The sequence below is a fragment of the Zingiber officinale genome, chromosome 7A (genome assembly GCF_018446385.1).
Source record: "Zingiber officinale cultivar Zhangliang chromosome 7A, Zo_v1.1, whole genome shotgun sequence".
Taxonomy (NCBI): domain Eukaryota; kingdom Viridiplantae; phylum Streptophyta; class Magnoliopsida; order Zingiberales; family Zingiberaceae; genus Zingiber; species Zingiber officinale.
Window position 1 is genome coordinate 76,657,905 of NC_055998.1, and position 18,874 is coordinate 76,676,778.

General features: G+C 40.2%; 3 protein-coding genes across 4 annotated transcripts; all 3 read right to left on the bottom strand.

Moving 5' to 3' along the window:
* Positions 1 to 2,129: 2,129 nt before the first annotated feature.
* On the bottom strand, positions 2,130 to 6,079 carry LOC122001579 (myosin-binding protein 7-like). 2 transcript variants are annotated; one of them, XM_042556406.1, is made up of 4 exons: positions 6,018 to 6,079; positions 3,726 to 5,338; positions 2,568 to 2,617; positions 2,130 to 2,488 (listed from the first exon to the last, which is right to left on the bottom strand). In XM_042556406.1, exons 2-4 carry the CDS (start codon positions 4,845 to 4,847, stop codon positions 2,389 to 2,391), a joined length of 1,272 nt encoding a protein of 423 aa, XP_042412340.1. In that variant the 5' UTR covers positions 4,848 to 5,338; positions 6,018 to 6,079; the 3' UTR covers positions 2,130 to 2,388. The 2 variants fall into 2 exon arrangements, with proteins under 2 accessions (XP_042412340.1, XP_042412339.1); XM_042556405.1 differs by having other exon boundaries at positions 2,130 to 2,491.
* LOC122001581 (protein EMSY-LIKE 3-like) lies at positions 5,848 to 11,320 on the bottom strand. Its single transcript, XM_042556407.1, has 8 exons — positions 11,114 to 11,320; positions 8,734 to 8,936; positions 8,424 to 8,533; positions 8,195 to 8,342; positions 7,182 to 7,376; positions 6,315 to 6,383; positions 6,156 to 6,213; positions 5,848 to 6,074 (listed from the first exon to the last, which is right to left on the bottom strand). Exons 1-8 carry the CDS (start codon positions 11,130 to 11,132, stop codon positions 6,070 to 6,072), a joined length of 807 nt encoding a protein of 268 aa, XP_042412341.1. The 5' UTR covers positions 11,133 to 11,320; the 3' UTR covers positions 5,848 to 6,069.
* Positions 11,321 to 12,002: 682 nt separating this feature from the next.
* Positions 12,003 to 15,494, bottom strand: LOC122001582 (serine/threonine-protein kinase SRPK-like). The gene is made up of 4 exons (XM_042556408.1): positions 15,128 to 15,494; positions 13,915 to 14,823; positions 12,740 to 12,787; positions 12,003 to 12,661 (listed from the first exon to the last, which is right to left on the bottom strand). The coding sequence occupies exons 1-4, from the start codon at positions 15,320 to 15,322 to the stop codon at positions 12,254 to 12,256; spliced, it is 1,560 nt and encodes a 519-aa protein (XP_042412342.1). The 5' UTR covers positions 15,323 to 15,494; the 3' UTR covers positions 12,003 to 12,253.
* Positions 15,495 to 18,874: the final 3,380 nt, after the last annotated feature.

The following is an 18,874-nucleotide window of genomic DNA, read 5'->3' on the forward strand; positions in this document are numbered from 1 at the left end:
AAAGGAAGCTGTGGAGCACGAGAAGGCACAAATGCGGCGAGGAGGGGGAGAAGGAGAAGGCTTTATAGGGTTGAGCCCAAGCGGCCTCCACCGTCGGATGCAGGTCACTGGAACCGAAGCACGCATCGGGCCGTCCATTTCAAACTGCCTCGGTCTCATCGCCCGCGACGCCGCCATCGTACGATGACGGCAGCAGCGCCACGTGGCATTCGACCACTGGAGTGCATTTAATGAGCATCTTCACGAGGCGCAGAGCGCATGCCCGGCCTTAATGTCGAAGATTAGCGCAAATTTCGAAGAGATCCGAGGAATGTTGGCCCTGACTAAGGTCATAGCTACCCCCGTGGGGGTCGAGCGGAGGATAGTTTCACAGAGATGCCGCTCGGCGTGACTGGCGGTCCAGTCAGTCGGGCTAATCGCCTCCTTCGACTAGACTTGAAGGGGAGGCAAGTGATCCAGCAGTAAGGACGGGGGACCCCCTTTGTGGGGAGCCAATAACACGTGGAGGTCAAAAGTCAAAAGGGCCAGCATGAGGTCCATCCGATCGGAGAAGGGTTGGGTCGATCGGCTGAACGGGTCCGGGTGGAATCAAAGACAACCCGACGGGGAGTCGGGTTTCCGACGCTCATGGTGAACAGGGTCGCTTGGACGAGCGGGTAGTCCGCTCGGCCGAGGCGTAAAGAAGCAATGTTGTGAAGGAACAGTCTCAGCCGAGCACGCGATGGAGTGAAATCTTCCCGGTCGGACCGATACCTACGTCCGGTCGGGCCGATGCCTGCCGAGCGGATGGACGCTCGGCTCGGGGAAAAAAGAGACAAGGACAAGGGGACATTGGTGAACATCTTCTGACAACAGGCATGTTCGACGACCAAGCCATACGCAGAATCTTACGACGGAAGGTTCTGCTGTCCCATCAGAAAGGTGCTCGGACTGTAGCAGTATGGTGTCAAGCATGCTCCTCTGGTAAGCCCATACTAAGGTATGGTAAAGGACACGTGTACGCCTCGGTAGGTGTGCATAAGCCTCCCCACAACTCTATATAAGAGCCCTCAGACTTCGTCGGAGGTATGCGATCTCTCATCTTCGGAGCCACTTCATCATTTTCCTCTTGCCTGACTTGAGCGTCGGAGGGTCGTCGCGGGGAACCCCTTCCCGGCTCGACTTCCTTGCAGGTTCACCGGAGTTCCATACGGCCAGTCAGAAATCCACGTCATCATCTGGAAGAGCGTCACGTGCCCAGCGTCCATCGACTCAGCGCTCGGACAGGATCAAGTTGTTTTGGAGCCTATAAGCTCTTTAAATTTGTTTGGTAAATTTTTTTTCAAACAACTTATAAGCTGTCAAAATAAGTTATTTTGGAACTTATAAGCTGTTTTTAAAAAAATATGGAAGACCCTACTTTTTAAAAAAATATCTTATTTTAATAATTTTCTTCTTTAAAATATCCTTATATAATTTCATAAATCCTCATCTTATCCTCCACAAATTTTTATAAATCTAATATCTTTCTATCTCCGTCGACTTCTCTTCCAGCATCGTGTTATCTTCTCCGCCAACGCCTCTTTCCAATTTCCTCTCCCCCAGTGCAGAAATTCATCCAAAATCATCTATTAATAAAAAAACTCAAAATCCTCTATTAATAGTATTATACTCTTTTTGGTAATTTTATTAATAAAAAAATCTTATAATACCAAACACATCAATACCTTTAAGTTGATTGTAATAAGTTCACACAAACACTTTAACAACTTATTTTTAAAATAAGACCTAACAACTTATAAGCTCCTAAAATAACTTATAAGTTATACGAACTTATAAGCTGTTTTTAATAAGTTTAACCAAACACCAATGAAAATTTATGGCTTGGCTCACTCTTTATAAACTATCAAATGGCTAGGAGGTAGAAAGCTTTCCTCGTGGATATGCGTCATAATTAAAGTATCAGACAATCATATAAAACAGCATTTAATCAGCGGATTTAAATCTAAGCAAAATCCATAAACCATAACAACCACATCACTTTCCTATCATTAAAATTGAGCTGCTACGTGCATAAAAATCTCACACAGACCAGTACAGTAGTCCAGTATTGCATTTAGTTGTGATAACAATTCTCTTGCTGCCAATAATGCACCAAAACCTACAATATATTTGTGAAAATTACATCCATAATGTGCATTGCAAGACTGGAAAAAATTTCATTAAGTTTTACAATTTGCCACAATATTACAAAAGAGAAATTTCAAAAAAAAAAAAAAATGGCAATTTAAACCAATCTTTAGTTCATCTAAGATGAACGAAAACCCAGTTCATATAAACTGTTTCGCTTGCAAATTGCTTTAGTGTGGTTGCTAACATGAGTAACATCGATGTCTATGACTACAGTCATTAGCCTTGTGTTCTCGTGAGAAGCTTCCGATGCCTTATGCGATAGGGCTTGCCTAGAAGCAGCAGACAGGCAGTGCCCAATGTAATCCCGAACGCATACCTGCTAGGATTGAGGCCATAACTCATCATGGTTAGAACTCGATATCTATAACAACTATATGAAAATTTCATGGACTTACTTGATTTGAGGTGACTTCTTTCTCCAGAATATGAAAAATGAGACGACACTCTAGGAGAAAAAAAAACAAATATCAGGGAAAAACAGAGGAAATTTGAAGAGTTCGCAATATGGTGAGTTACTTGAACTTCGAGATGGCCTAGGTATGCTATTGAAGATCATAAATACAGGCAAAGAATTAACAGCATAGGTCATCCAATTTTTATAGCAGATATGCATGAAAGAATATAGTTCCCGACTTCTTTAAGAAACTTAATTTACGCATATAAAGAGCAAGAAAACAGACTAATAACAAAAAGATAAAATGGCGACAAAGATAACACCCCTGGAACACTACAGGGAGTTTGCGCGCTCTCATGTTGTTTATGTCACAAATTCACAATGTGCATATCCTTATAGTTGTCAAAGAAGCATCTTAGATCTCTCTTGATCAAGCTGAGTGTTTACCATTTCCCTATTGACCTTTGTTGACACGACATTACATGACTTTGGTTTCATCATTGTACCACCATCAACACAACATTACACTATTTTGGTTTCACCAAAATCCTTACAACTAAGTTGAGGAACATGAAATGCAAGAATTTCTGTCCCAGAACAACCATGTTCCCTAGCTGCAATCAACTAACTAGTTACAATTGGAAATAGAGATTACTAAAATGCATCAAGTGAAGTTAAAACCATAACACAATGAAAGTTTCATCAAAGATAAATTCTGGATTGTAGCTAGTGATTACTTGTCCAAGAAAATCATAATCCAACATTATTTTTTAGTTATTATTTCCTCAAACACATTATTTATATAAGTGCTCCTTTTTGTTTTTATGAAATCAACTGTGAAAGAGAGAAATTCAAGCTTCTGGAAACAAAACTACTCAAAGTTTTGAACTTAATAAGACAACATTCTTATCTTCTGCTATATTTGCAATACCAATTGTTTAGCAGCTTTAAGCATTAACAAACCATAATATTGGGAACTAAAAGAAAGATGCAACAGAGAATTTCAGATGATTGGCATGTCCTATGCATGACTATAGCGGACGAACATTGTATAATGTTAATTTTACTACAAAAGTTTTCCATGTATCGTTTATCCTCGATTGGAACTAGACATGTAAGAACTGGCATACTCAAAAAACATTGGTAAAGAAATCATTACCTCGGTGATTGCTAGGGAAGAACCCTTGAGGGATGGTTTGTTTATGATCCGCTTTTCTGCAGACCCTTCCTTGCACATGTGCCGAGCAATCTCTTTCAGTGTAACCATTTGCATCTTGTCCATGCAGATGGAAGTCAGAGAGTGTCTCATCGATTTGCTATCGGCTTCAAGTACTTGCAGCCTCATCTGAAGCTTGCTTATTTCTACTTCTTCAACACCACCACCCATCTGAAATCGCCTGTTCTGAAGCTCCCTTGGTGTGCTGACATAGTCATTGCTAGCTCTGTGCACTGCATCCACTGTATACACTCTGTCATTCGTATTATCGTAATCTGGTGCGCCATCAATTGATGCTTGGAACTCGTCTGCCTTGTTGAATTCCAGGATGGATCGATAGCTCCCACATGAGATATTCCTGAGATGCCTAGACCGGCCTTGTGGCGAATGCGCCACCATGACTGCCTTTTCCATGACATTCCCAAATCTGCTGCTTGGTGTTTGCTCGAGTTGGAAGATGCGCTGTTCCAGCTTCTGGAGGTGCTCGCGTGGAGTATCGCCAGAGGACGCCGAATCAGGTGTCTGCGGCTCCGAGGGAGGCGCGGCATCACTGTCGATGTTAAATCCGTAGCTAAGGAGACGGTGGTGGTAGGCCTGTACCTCGCAGGAGAGGGCCAGCATCGCCTGCTCTCGCTTGAATAGGAGGTCCTCGAGGCTGGAGATCTCCTGCTGGTCGTGGGTCATTTTCTCCTCCGTCACGCGTTTGAACTGCTGGGACTCCAAGATGGCCTTCGCCTTCTCATGCTGGAGGCGGACGATCATAGACATGGCCTCCTGCGCAGCGGACGCCGCGGCGCTCCGCTCCTCCTTCAGCTCAGACTGCAGCTTCTGGATCGTTTGATGGTGGCTGAGGATGGCATCTCGCAAGGCCGCCGCCTCGTTGCGGATCTCGACTCTGGCGACGCCGGCGGACGCGTCGGCTCCCCTGGCGCGCAGCTTCCGCCGCAGAGACAGGCGAGGGTCATTGGAAGTTGAAAGCCCCATGGAGAAAGTACGTACAAATAACCCCTCTCCTCCGACGCCTGCACCGCCCTCCGCTGCCACCGCAAACTCATCGAAATCCATGGATTCCGACAAAAGGCACAGAAAAAAGAGCCCCTTTGTCAGCCGTAGCTCACACGGGACACGATGCTTCAAGCGCAAAGAGCGCCTCCTCCTTCCCCGGCTCCTCCTGTGCCAATGCTGGCGGCCAGGAAGGAGAGGGACGGGGAGGAATCCAGGCAGCGTCCGTCGGTGGAGTTTCGAATCGGAGCGGGCGGCGATTCCTCCCAATTATTCTATTTTTAATCTTCTGAGACTCCTTTCATTTCTTACTTCCAAATATAGTAAATTTCAAATGGTTACTTGCTAACAATACACCCATTACCTGACCCTGCGTTGAAGCGGATTGACTTGTGGGACCCACCTCAAAGAAACACAGACCGATCCATTGGGTACAGCTAAGTTGAAGGCATGTTGATTTGCAGTAATTACTTTGCCCTAATCAAGGGAATTGCTTGGTGAGATTGGGATCAACGGCCCTAGAAGCTTCCACGTGGGCAAAACTGACACCTTAACTGGATTTAGAATCGTAAACAAATCAAGTGTTCAAGTTAGTTTAATAAAGTAATCGTATCAAACAAAATAAAATCAAACAGTCGAAATAAATATTTAAACTTTAAATGATTTAAATTTGACTTGAGCTATTTATTTAAATATTATTAAGTTCTTAATTTACTTATTTAAAACTTTTATATTTTAAAACTTATTTAATTGTTTATTGAATTTATAATATAATTTATTTGTTCATTTTAAAATTTTACTTATTTATTTATTTATTTTATTTAATAAATTATTTAAATTTATTTATTTAATTGACTTTTACATATTGAAGCAACATAAATAAAATTTTACCAAACTAAATGCTAAATTAAGCTCACAAATATATAATTAGTTTACGTGATTAATCTTAAATAAAAACAATCAAATATTATAAATGTTTTAATAGTTTTAAATTTTTTGAATTAATAAATTTTAATTTGAAAGCTGAAATCATTTTCCCCCCTTTGAAAAAGAAGAGACGCTGTGACAATTAACATAAAGGAGTTTAGCAAATCTGTTGAAGAGAAGACAATAGATAATACAGGAGTTTAGCAAATACATAAAACATGTTTAATCAAAAGAGGTATTCCTGCATCTACTGCAAAAAAAAGGTATGGAGACATTTTGAAAAGTCAAACCTGGTCAATTTCATACCATTCGTAGCAAAATTTTAAACCCGTTGGGGCCGGCTTCTTTGACTCGTCTATCAAACTGCATGTAAACCAACATGGAGAAAGTAAATAGAGACATACAGAGTGTGCATTTCGTATCCTAGGAGGGATGCTAACTAACCGCGATCTGATGCATCGGCGAGTTTGGCAATGGCTTCCAGGAGGGCTCTTTCATGATTCTACTCCGATGATAAAGGAGGAAAAGAAAGAAAAAGAAAAGAAGCTTAAGATCTTGTCGTTTTACATTCGATCGGCGAGTTAGAATATTTGAGTAGCATACCATGAGAAGTGCTTTGGCTCTCTGAACTTGAGCAGGGTCAGGATTATCGGCGCCACAAATCTTCTCAACCTGATCAATGTTTGTTAGAAAATGAGAAAAGATAGATTAGAGTGATTAATTTTGCATTTAAAGTTTGAGAAAGAGCACTGAAGAAGTTGGAATTCTGATCTCCCTATTTGAAAATGCCTATCGAACACTTTGCCTAGTTCGTTGTATAGGCTGGATGAGTGGGATTTCTATGAGGAAGGGGATCGATAGATAGAAGAAAAAAAAGATTTGCACAAGATGAATAGAATAAGAGATCCATAGTTTGTGATTACTTATGAGAGAAAACAAAAGAAATTAATACAATAACTACTAAACTTTTATTCTGCACAGATTGAGCTCGATCCCCTTCGCTATCAAAAAATAACTAATTTAATATTTTTAAAAAAATGAGAGTGATTTTGACTTCGATTTTGAGACAAAATGATTCAGATGTAAGTAATACTTGAAGCTATGAATACCTTCATAGGAATCTAGCCCTAAATGGCTTCTATATCTGGATGTATTAGTATCGTCTAAGTCGATTTTAGCACAATTTTGATACTAAATGGTGTTTCTAAGTAGACTGTGAGGCCATCTAAGTTGTTCGGTGAACAACTTTATCAACTACACTAAGGAGAGTGTTTCGGAACAATGGATTGGGCACCCAAGCCTGAACTTCTTCATTAGTACAGAGAGATGTAACAGATTCATACATGCAAGTACACTTCTAATTTTAGTGATATTAATACTACTATGTCTAGGCGCTATCGAATAGTTAGAAAACCATGTCAAAGCTAATGGAAATAAATTAAGATGAAACCACTCGTTAACAATATTTACCTCATGGATGACCGCATCGGTTGCAGGAATCTCGATTATGTCAGAACCAGATTTTACATTATCAATGCTGGATTGTGCAAAGCTCTTGTTGGAAGATTGAACTTTGAGTGATCCCCTTGCTTTCGTTATGCTCGGTTGCTTGCTTTGATTATCTAAAGTTCCTTTTCTAGCCAATTGATCCCGTCTAAGAGGCATCTGTTCATCGATATATGCAAAGGCAAAACGAAACACATTTGTTTACCAGACACATGAAAAAAGCCAAAGAAGTGCTCGACAGAAAAATGAAATTGCAAGGAACACCCAGAAAATACTAGAAATTTATTTAAAGTAGGACTAAGGCCTTGGAAAAATAGTGGGACGAATGAGTATAGATGGATACATGACTAAAATAGTAAAATTGTTAAAATGACAACAATGCCTTTCTATCTATCCGTTCATCTTCCTCGAGGACGAGACTTGAGAGGGAGTTATTCAGGAGTTCAGAAAGGGTTGTGGAATTCAATTTTACAAGTTCAATTTATCATGATTTCTGCGCTAGGATTCAAGGACAGGGATGCCAGCTTGTTGAATTTCTGCATTTTAGACACTACACGAACCTGTAACCAACTAAATATTCACTATTTGAACCAATTTAAGTATACCTGAACCAATGTGCGGCCAACTTAAATAGGTTAAATATACAAGTACCCACAGGTACTTGCAATTTCAAGCAAATCTGAACAGGACCGGCACCCAATTACTAAGCGAAATTGGGTACCTGAACATGACTTAGACAGGCAAGTGTCTGCGGATAACTGGAATCGAAAGGTCTAAAACGGTGGATCAGAGGGACCTCTCATCCATCTATTTTCCATTCTTTCTATGTTAATTGTCCAAGCAAAATGTATGAAAGAGAGAAATTTTCAAAAATTTATCCTCTCTATCAACCCTCTGCTCGGTTTTCCAACCAAATAAACATGGACTATAAATGTGGGAACAATCAACAATCACTTACATTATGGAAACAAACTTACATGTGATGGAGTAGGTGCCAGTGTTGGATGCCTCATGGACGAAGAAAGAGAAATATGGGTGCGCTTCAATCTTTTGTTAGGTACATGACCTAAAGATTTGGAGTCCAAAGAAGGATTCAGCGTTGCCTTTAGTAATTCCCGGCTATTTCTGCAATGGCAATCAGCAAAACCATCATAACTTGGCCCACTGCAATGTAAGTCTAACGAGAGACGGGATATGAAAGCATACTTTATAGACTTGACTGAGGCATCACTGTTAATTTTTCCTAAAATTTTACTATGTTCAACATCTGAAACCTTGAGTTCCTTCCTTAATTGTGTTATTAGCCCATGTTGATCCTATAGTCAAATGCAAACATGAAATAACACTGCAATAATACTAAATAAAGCTATTTAAGATAGTAAAAGTTACCTAAAATTATAAACGGGCAATAGTTCAGAACTTGCACCAAAACAAAAATGGCATTGGCACATCCTGTTAATGCATCTACATATTTTCCAGTTACTGAAGCATGAAAAAGGTAAGCAGTAGGACGTACCCATGAAAGAACATCTGACTGAGCAACGAAGGCCTTCAAAACAGAACTATATGCCTCCATCTCTAGGAAGTGAATTTGGAAATCCATATCCCTTCGACCTTTTCCACAGGACACTGGTCCAGAAGTGTTTGGCATAACTCTTGGATGAGCAAGACCATTGGAGACCTTGATAATACCAGAATATTGTAGATCATCATCAGTTTCTGACATGAGTAAGAAAAAAATGAGTTTATGCAGTGGATCCATAATAAGTATATATAGGTGCTGCAACAAAAGATTACTACTATGAGTAAAAGTTTCCAAGGAAGAACAAAGAAAACAGAGAAAAGCAAGTGGATCTTATTTATCTGTGACAAGGCATTATTTGGAATTTTCAGAACAGAATCTCCTTGAAATATAATCAAAATAACTCTTTGGATAAAATAAGAAAAATCAGCAATATCCTTTTCGTACAAAAGAAAAATAGAAAGAACAAGTAAATGACATATGCATTAAGCCAATCAAAGCCACACATGATTCTATACATAGAACCTAGAATGATATCTTGGATTGGTTTTATATTTTACTGGCTACATTTCTTTAACAGGCATATTAATGCTATAAATCACAGGATATATTCTTCTCGCATTACTGAAATTCCTTCTCATTGCCAAACATTTGACAAGATAATAAGTAGTCCTCGTCTATTGAAAAGGCAACAGTAAGACACATCTACAGACTGTATTATTTGTCATTCATTGCATATCACTCTTTGTTTGGCAAATCAAATAGCGTAAAACACATTCTAGTACGCTCGCCAGCTATGCTCACCAGCCAACCAGCAATGCAAATTGTTCTAAACATATGGTAAGGTCTCAAGACTTGACTTTTGAGGTTGGCTTTGCCCACATCAAATATGCAAAAAAGAAGGGAGAGAACATAGCAATGCAATAAAAATGACAGTGTGTTTGGCAATAGTTTACCAGAATAACCACAGGATGATCACTATGTGACTAAAAGCGATAAGAAGAAATAAGCTGCAGCTGAGGCAGGAGCAAAATTGCAAGTGCAGCAAATGGAAAATATATCCACTAAGTTCACAACGCTAGGACATTTGTTGCGCCAATTACTCCCTCGCAAACACTAGACTACCAAAAATAAGAGACTAATTTTTTTGGGTCATAGAGTCTATCTTAAAAAATCTTGCACCACTGGAAATATGTCATATGGCAACCAAAAGGCCCACTAAACCACCACAGAGTTGGGGTTGAGGTTGTTCTAATATTGTTTGTTGGAATCACTACTACTAAGACTATAAGACCATCCACATCAATTCCCCTATTACTATATCTAAAATTTAGAATAAATGACCCACTTTATTAAATTTAGACAATCACTTTTCACTACACACTACATCAACTACCTTAAAATTTCCATCAATTCCCCTATTACTATTTTTTTTATTATTAATTTTTTATGGAATGAGTGGAAGGAGAGAGATTGAAAAGATTGAGTGGAAGGAGAGAGATTAAAAAGAAATATTATTTTATTTTAGGATAGTAGTTTCATTCCCTAAATTTAGAAAATCACTATTCATCAAATTTAAATTTAGGGAATGGATAGGGTAGCTGGTGCAAAGGTTTTTTAGCTACCCTATTCAAAATTTAAGGTAAAATCTTTCCATAGGATAGCTGATATGGATGCTCTAAGCACTAGTCTAGCATTTTGAATCACCCTAATAGGTTCATATATTTGTGTCTTGCATGTAAAATCCATGTGTTGCTCTCCAATTGCACTTCCCTTGATGGTCTTTCGGTTAAACCAGCAATCACTCCTTAAAATGAGCAACGTCTATTTGGCCAAAGAGCACTTGGAAAGGAGAATTTTCCTGCCTAGTGTTTGAGTGAGATTTTATTTATTTTCTCCATCAATTTAAGAGAAAGGTCTAGGGAGGGTGAGAATTTTTGTACAGAATATCACAGCATTTCTCAGTTTTATATTGTACTTTGCCCTTATACGATCAAGTGACACTTAAAACATATACATAGACATCCTTTTGCCTTTTTGCTGTATGATATACGCCAAATCTTCTGTCATTGGAGCAGAAAAGCTGTTCAATGTACTATGTCAATCTACAGATATGATCTGAGAAGCACTATCTTATTGAGCCTACGTGAAGTATCTAAATAGACCCAAAACTGATATCATGACCACAAGTTCGCCCATTGATCACCGTAAAACCCGAACCCCTCAACTTGAATTTTTCACCCACTAAACCACCATTAAACCCTAAAAAGAAGAAGCCAAAAGTCAGCCAGTCAACACGCATATCAAAAGCAATCGCTGGACCATCAAAATCAACAATCAGCAAGAAAATAAGAAACTTTTCGTTGGAGTATACCGCTACTATCGTTCTTCATAGGGCCCGGAACGAAGGGAAAGCCTCCGGGGATAAGATCAAGGAGGAAGATCGACGAAGGGAAGCACGTCGCAGATCTCGACGCCGGAGGATGAAGCAAATCTAGGAACTCTCTGGTAGTACTAAGTAGTAATGGTAGTGGTAGCTGATGAGGCGGAAGACGATGAGGTTTTGGGAAAGAACAGTTTGTCAATATCTTCGTTTGCCCCACTATAGTTTACAAAATTATATTTTACCTCAGAAATTCTCAGGCACCCTCGGACTTTCTGTAGGTTATGTTAATACAAATCGACCCATTCCGCCACCCGCCACCCGCCACCCGCCACCCGCCACGGACTGACCGTCTAACAGATGAAATATAAAATTGTCAAAAATTAAAAAGATGCACTTATTTTTGTTATCATCAAAAGAATATTCTTTATCACAAAAATATCAAAAGGTGCATATTTTATTCTTTTATTTTCAAAACAATTTTATGTTGTCATTTGACAAAAATACTCTAATAATTTTAGTTAAAATTATTTTAATATCAGAGAGAAGAATACTTAAATAGGTTTAATTAAAATTATTATAAATAGAGTAATTTTTGTCAAAAAATATTATATAGAATTAAATTAATTATATAAAGCAACTCAATTTTATAAGATTTAGAATTAAGTTAAGATCATTTATTTTGTAAATCATGTTTGTATTAATTATCTTTTAGATTTAATATTGTATTATCATCTGAAATTAGTGAATCATTATATGGATCAAATCAAATCATTTGGAGTCCATCTAAACCTAATATATAATTAAATATATTAAAAATAATCTACCTGACATTTAAAAAAAACACAAAATTCAAGTTGACTCTTCAGGAAAACTCAACTAGCAACAATTCCATCTTTGAAGAAATTTGATGACAAATTTCATACAGGGAAAAAATGTTCAACAAAATAGAGAAAGAACTCTCCAGCAGACCTTTTCTGTGGTGAACTAAACATCCAAAGCTTTCATTCTAAAAACTTTCCATTTTACATATCGAAAACACACACAGTGTGGATTGAATAAGTGAGAAAAGCCTTGCTGGGATCTGAGAGGGTCTGGCTATCGAGAAGCAGAAATACTTCCCTTGGATGGTTAAGGGTTGGGCTGAGGATCTTTTATCGACTTTGAAGAGCCATCGATGGCGATATTACCCAATCCTATTGCCATTGCGTCCCCTTCATCCTTATCTATCCTCTGTTTTTCTGAAGGAACATCTGCTGAAGGGTGGCCTTGATCCAACTGCGGCAAACTTAGCTCGCGTATCCATGGTCCAACATCGATCCAAGGATGACTAAGTAATTGGGCAGCAGTGGGGCGCTTCTCAGGAACAAAGTCCAATATTGGGACAAGGAAATCAGCCATGTCATTGGCATCTTGTTCACTGAAATCATACTTCTCCAAAAGAACTTTGTTGAGGGTCCAAAATCTCAACCGCCGGATGTGCCTCAAGTCCCCGTACCTGTTAAAGAAGTCGCGCGAATATCGTCCGCCCAAGGCAATCTGAAAGGACCAAAAGATTATCCATCTGGAAAAAAAATAGTGAACTTTGTAAGAAACAGCCTTTCAGAGTGTATTTACTTTGCGGGGCATCATCCCTAGTAGTTCCATCATCAATGCCAAGTGATCCTGTGAAAAAAGAAAATATCGAGAAGATCACTTCAGCCAGTTAGAAATGGTGAGATGTGCATGAGATGTGCAGTTATTGATCAGAAGTGTTTTGCACTTCTATTAGTTCGGTTAATAGCACAAACTTTTTCATTTTCTTTCATCTACAAACTTAGCTGAAGAATCGGCATTTGATGATGGACAGACTCATGTTTTTGTTCAAATGCTAGGCAGCAGCATTGTTTGAGGTCATCTACACCGAAAAACACCATAAATATTTGATTATCTTAAAATGATCTTGTAAACGCCTAAGAAAAGGATTTAAAGTTTTCACCGCTTGCTTTTATTTTGCATCCCATCAAAAACAGTGAAAATTGATTTGTTCAGTGAAGAGCAAGCACTGTATCACAGCTAAGCTTTAGTTAAATTAGCACTTGTAATCTGGAATATAAGCAGAGCTTTAATAATATGTGTTATGTAAAACACCCCACTCCATTACCAGATATGATTTCTACATATCTTGTGATTGAAAAAAAACAAAGTACAAGAGCCAGGTTTGACTCCCTCTACTCGAGAAGGCAAGAGTTACAAGAATCTGTTCCAAAAGAATTGAAGTTTTGAGCAAAGGAATCAAAGGAGAGAAACAAAAAGATGGATTCTTTTCAGGAAGACAATAAAGTTACACAATTCGGAATTGGATTAGAATGGGCTATTTAGCTTCAAGGTCCAAACATTGACTTATAGCAAATAATAAGAAACAAGGGAATTACATTTCCAAATTCTGGTTCAATCACAGAAGAAAAAGATTAAAAAACAAAAAGATTGAAACTGAACCCAAATGAACTATTTTCCATACGATATAAGGATTTCTATTCCTTTACCACTTAATTCTACAAGGAATCATACTCAATCTAATAAATTGGAAAAAATTTCTTCTTTTTTTTTGGAAGAATGAATTGGATTATCAATATTTCTACAATTGACGTTCTTCAGTGTTAAGAGTTAAAACAAGAGCCTGAACCAATAATTTAACACAAATAATAAACTTGAAGAAGCAGTAGTAGTAGCATAACTATTTTTTACTTGACATAGCGAATATATAGAACAGAACATTTGAGAATTCAAATTGGCAGTTCCATGGAACTCACCTCATCTCGGTCAAAATTATCTCCACTATGTGGATCAAATAGCACATCTCCCGTGGCCAGCTCGAAACATATACAAGCAAATGACCACAAATCGGCAGACGAAGAGTATTTAGACCCAAGAACCACCTCAGGACACCGATACTGCCTTGTCTGGATGTCACTTGTAAATTGCTTATATGTCCAACATGCATTTCCAAAATCAACTATCTTGCACCTGAGATCTGCCTCCATTGCCAGTCTCTTCCTTGTAGTCTTATTCCCTCTCCTACAGCCCTGGGATGCTCTATTGGACGCTTCGGCACCACCACCACCATCACTTGCTGCTGTTGAATCTCCTTTATCCTCGAAATCACCACTCTCCCCTGCCATGGCTGTTGAGCTTCCTGATGTAGCAGCAGCTGCACGCTTCGCTTTCCTCCTGAGTTTTTTCTTCTGGTTTCTTGTAAGGTCGCCATTCGATAAAGAAGGAGACGTTGGTGGGGGCTCTTCAGATCTAACACTGGGAAGGATAAGTGGAGCACCCAATCGACTAGGATACTTGGCTGGGTCAAGACTAGACATGAGGAGGATATTCTCTGGCTTGAGGTCAGTGTGGATGATAGAAAGATCCCGGTGGAGATAGTCAAGCCCAATAAGGACATAGTGGCAGATTTCCTTCACCTTAGAGAGTGGCATCCCCCGATAATCGGTGTACTTAATAAGTGTGAGAAGGTTATCTCCAAGGAACTCAAAGACCATGCACACATGCTGCCCATTTGGCCCTGAATGCTTGAAATGATCCAGCAACTTCACCACACAGCGAGTGTCCTCAGGATCCCCATCCGCGATTTGCTTCAAGATCTTAATCTCGTCCATGGCCGCTTCTGTGTAGTGCTGCGCGCTCTTCTGCACCTTTAACGCTACATACCGCTGCAACGCCCGATGTGAATCATAATTCAGCAGGAATTCTCCAGAGTTAAATAAAAGAATAAATCCACGCCGATGATTCCGATGCATAAATATACAAAAGTATCTATAGATATATAACTACAAACTTTTATCATATTCCCTGCCAAGATCAAAACCTTTAGAAGTTTATTGCATTCTGGAGCTGCAGTGTCGCTACTTTTCGCCAGAAATTACAGCTAAATTTCAGTGAGAACGAAGAATGGAGAGCCGAAAAGGAAATGAGGGGGAAAAAATGAAGAGAAGGTGAGGGTTTAGGGGATCTTACGGAGTGGACAGTATCCCAAGCGAGCCACACGGTGGAGAAGTGACCCCAGCCAAGCTTGGCCTGGATGACATAGCTTCCCTGCTTGAAGTAATCCCCGATCCGGACGGCGTGGTAGCCTCCGCGCCGGTAGTCCTCGGTACCTTCGTCTTCCGACGTGTAGTTACTGCTCTCGCTCCGCCCGTCCTTCTCGGCCATCCGATCCGCCGAATCCTCCACCGTCGCGAAGCCCAACAGCAGATCCCCTACCCGCCGCCGAAACCGAGCAATCTCTATCCCTCCTCCCTGCGCTAGGGTTTCGGTCGACGCCGAGCAGCGCCTCCTTCCAACTGCTTCTCTCCGTCGCAGGACGTAAGCTAAAAAATAATAATAATAATAATAATTTTAAAATGAATAAATAGATAAATAAATACGATACGCTGCTCCGCTGGAGCTATTTAACAACGCAGAGAAGCCGTTAGGGAAAATCAGCACGTGAGTCACGTGGATATTCTTCACATAGTGGGTGGCGCAGGTCAAGTTATATGATGAAAAAGGTTCGAGTAACACGACACTGTAAATGAAAGATTAAATAAGATTTTCACGCAAATTTTACAAGTGATGTAAATTTAAATTTAGTTATTAAAAAATATCATCAAAGATAAGTACAATGGGAGCTCCCTCCCGTAGAGCAGCCTTGTGGTAATGAAACCGCTTCTTCAATTTCTTTTTATTGTTTTAATATTAAAATAATTTATTTTTTTTAATATTTGTAAATAAAAATAAAAATAGGAAGGAGAGATAAAAAATATATATTGATCCGGTGGTAAGGACGGAGGACCCCTGTTGGCGGAAGGTCAACGACACGTGGAGATCAAAGGTCAAGAGATTCAACCATGAAACCCGGCCGACCGGACGAGCAGGCCGACCGACCGGATGAATCGAGCCGACCGGCAATGAATCCCCCCGAGCCGAGCCGAGTGAAAGACAACCCGACTAGGGGTCGGATTTCCGATGCTCAAGGTAAAAAGGTTTCAAGGGCCGAGTGGGCCGTCCGGCCGGTGCACAAGGTAACACAGGCAAGAGCAGTCTCATCCGAGCATACGACCGATGCAGAAGTTATATGCCCGCCGAGCGGCCGACCCGCTCGGCCCTGGAACAGACAGGGAACGCAAGAGGACAAAGGAGACAGGGGATAACATCATCCTCGAGACACCTGCTGCCGACAAGCAGCAGAGTTGGCGGTCGAGCCGTACACAGGATCATACGGTGGAAGCTTCCACCGTCACATCCGGGATATGCTCGGACGATTGTGGAATGACGCTAGAGATATTTTTCTGACAGAGACTTTGTTAAGGTATGTTTTGGGGAAGCGTGCATGAATAAAAAAGCATGCTCGCGCCTCCCCGGGGTCCTATATAAGGACCCCCAGACGTCGACGAAGGTATGCACAAATCTTTACTGTAGCCACATTACGCTGCCTCTCTCGTTGCCTGACTTGAGCGTCGGAGGGCCGTCGCCGAGAAACCCCTCCCGGCTCGGTTTCTTTGCAGGTTTGCCGGAGAGCTACACCACCAGTCGGAGACAGCAGAGCGTGCCACGTCCCCAGGGTCCGTCGACTCAGCGCTCGAACAGGATCAAATTGGCGCCGTCTGTAGGAACACACTTGAATCCGAGCCAAGAAGATGGAAGAAGCTGGACGTCAACTTCTGGTAACGCTCTCTCCCGAGGAGCTCGAAGCACTCGTTCAAGCGCGAGCAGCAAAAATCGTGGAGCGGCAACAGAAAGCTCAGGCCAAGCGGGCAGCGCAGCAGGCGACATCAGCCTCGGGGGGTCGAGCGCCACCCGAAGACAGGCAGGAGCAGCTCTCAATATGGGGGCAAAATAAGGGACCGATCGGCACCCAGATGGGGGCGTCGCCCGCCCCGATACCTTTTCATCAGGCTCTGTTCCAGACGCCCTCGGAGGTAGTGCAAGCTAATCAAGACAAGGGATCTTCATCGAACGAAGCACCCATCCGGGACGTCAGAAAAGGAAAGGCGCCCCGTACGGACGCGTCGCCCGAGCGGATCAATCGGTAGTTCTCAGAGACCATTCTTCGCGATCCACTGCCGAGGCATTATGTGCCCTGCGATCGGGGAGTACAACGGGACAACCGACCAAGACGACCACCTGGGTAAGTTCGACAGCACCGCCACTCTGCATCAATACACAGATGGTGTGAAATGTCGAGTGTTCCTCACCACGCTTTCGGGATCGGCGCATCGGTGGTTTCGGAGATTGCCGGACGGATCCATCACAAGTTTTAAGGAATTCCGAACGGCGTTCCTCCATCATTTTGCAAGCAGCAGGCGCCACCAGAAGACAAGCGTCAATCTGTTTGCCATCAAGCAAGGCGCGAGGGAGCCGCTCCGAGCGTACATCCAGCGCTTCAACCAGGTGGCCATGGACATTCCAACGGTCACCTCGGAAACAATGATGAACGCGTTCACGCAAGGGCTCGTAGACGGTGACTTTTTCCGCTCGCTCATCCGGAAGCCTCCCCGGGACTACGACCACATGCTGCATAAAGCCAACGAATACATCAATGTGGAGGTATATCTCGACTTCATCATCACTATGTATATTTTATTATGATCATTGTATTTTGACCTTGACATTGACTTATGATATTCTGGGTTACTCTGACGTAGGTATATCTCGACTTTGACAATGATTTATTATAATGTGCTTAATAGACTAGGATACTAAAATTACAAAAACTTTTTTCAAAAATAATATTTTCAAATTCTAGGATAAAATCTTTATTTTTTTTTTGTAAATTCTTCCATTTCTAAAATTTTAAATCAATTTTAGCCTTAGACTAGAGAAATTCCTTAGAAAGCATGTTCCCCTAAGGCTAGTACTTGAGCATCTCACCAACACCATAGGATTCCCTGTTTGTGATTGCCAAACATAGAAAGGGGTGAGATGCATAGACAAATTGTCTGGACTTAAGATGCTTATTTCAGTGCATCGACATAAGTTTGAGCGTTAAATACCAAACAGACATTAATCAGGTTAAGTCATTCAATTTAGTCAAATACTAACTGAATATAATTAGACTTAACTTGACTAACCAAGTGAAAGTTGTTATCCTCTAATAGTCAGTAAGTAGCTAACTGGTTAGACAGATTTGTAATGTTAGGTTCAGGAGGAGGATTAATTATTTATACCTATTTTGAAATTAATTTTTGAAAAATATCTCTTTTTAAATCAGTTTAACACTAACTAAGTGTTTTAAAATTTATTCTGAATTTTTCAAACTTAGTTTTGAAAGTTAGAAAATTGGATTGTTTAAACATAGGTTTGAAAATTGGCTTTATTTTCAAAACTCTAAATTTTTCAAACTTAATTTTGAAATTTATACTTTTTAAACTTAGTGTTGAAAAATAAACTTTATCCGAGTTTATAACTTAGATTTTTCATTTTGAAAATTATATTCTACTTAGTTTTCAAAACATATTTGTAGAAATTTATTTAAAACAAACTTGGGTTTGAAAACATAGTTTACTTAGTTGGATTTTACAAACTAAATCTTGAGAAATAAAATCTTATTTAATTTTGAAAACTTGACTTAAAAATTGGCCTTAACCCTAATTTATTTAATTTTTTTGTAAAAATGCTATATTTGCAAAACTCTTTTCAAAAGAGTAACTTACAAATTTTAAAGATAAATTATCTTTAAGTCATCTTTCCAGGGTTAATTTTTTAATTTTCAAACAAAAGTTA

What these genes read in the sequence shown, in the direction of transcription:
- LOC122001579 (XM_042556405.1), bottom strand. Translation starts at nt 4,847, where the DNA reads ATGGATTTCGATGAGTTTGCGGTGGCAGCGGAGGGCGGTGCAGGCGTC. An exon ending in CTTCCCTAGCAATCACCGAG is followed by an intron (nt 2,618 to 3,725) that starts GTAATGATTTCT and finishes TTTTTCTCCTAG; the next exon opens with AGTGTCGTCTCATTTTTCAT. An exon ending in AAGAAGTCACCTCAAATCAA is followed by an intron (nt 2,492 to 2,567) that starts GTAAGTCCATGA and finishes CCTCAATCCTAG; the next exon opens with CAGGTATGCGTTCGGGATTA.
- LOC122001581 (XM_042556407.1), bottom strand. An exon ending in TGGCACCTACTCCATCACAT is followed by an intron (nt 7,377 to 8,194) that starts GTAAGTTTGTTT and finishes ATCGATGAACAG; the next exon opens with ATGCCTCTTAGACGGGATCA. An exon ending in CCGATGCGGTCATCCATGAG is followed by an intron (nt 6,384 to 7,181) that starts GTAAATATTGTT and finishes AACATTGATCAG; the next exon opens with GTTGAGAAGATTTGTGGCGC.
- LOC122001582 (XM_042556408.1), bottom strand. Translation starts at nt 15,322, where the DNA reads ATGGCCGAGAAGGACGGGCGGAGCGAGAGCAGTAACTACACGTCGGAA. An exon ending in CTTGGGATACTGTCCACTCC is followed by an intron (nt 14,824 to 15,127) that starts GTAAGATCCCCT and finishes CGGGCGTTGCAG; the next exon opens with CGGTATGTAGCGTTAAAGGT. An exon ending in ATAATTTTGACCGAGATGAG is followed by an intron (nt 12,788 to 13,914) that starts GTGAGTTCCATG and finishes CTTTTTTCACAG; the next exon opens with GATCACTTGGCATTGATGAT.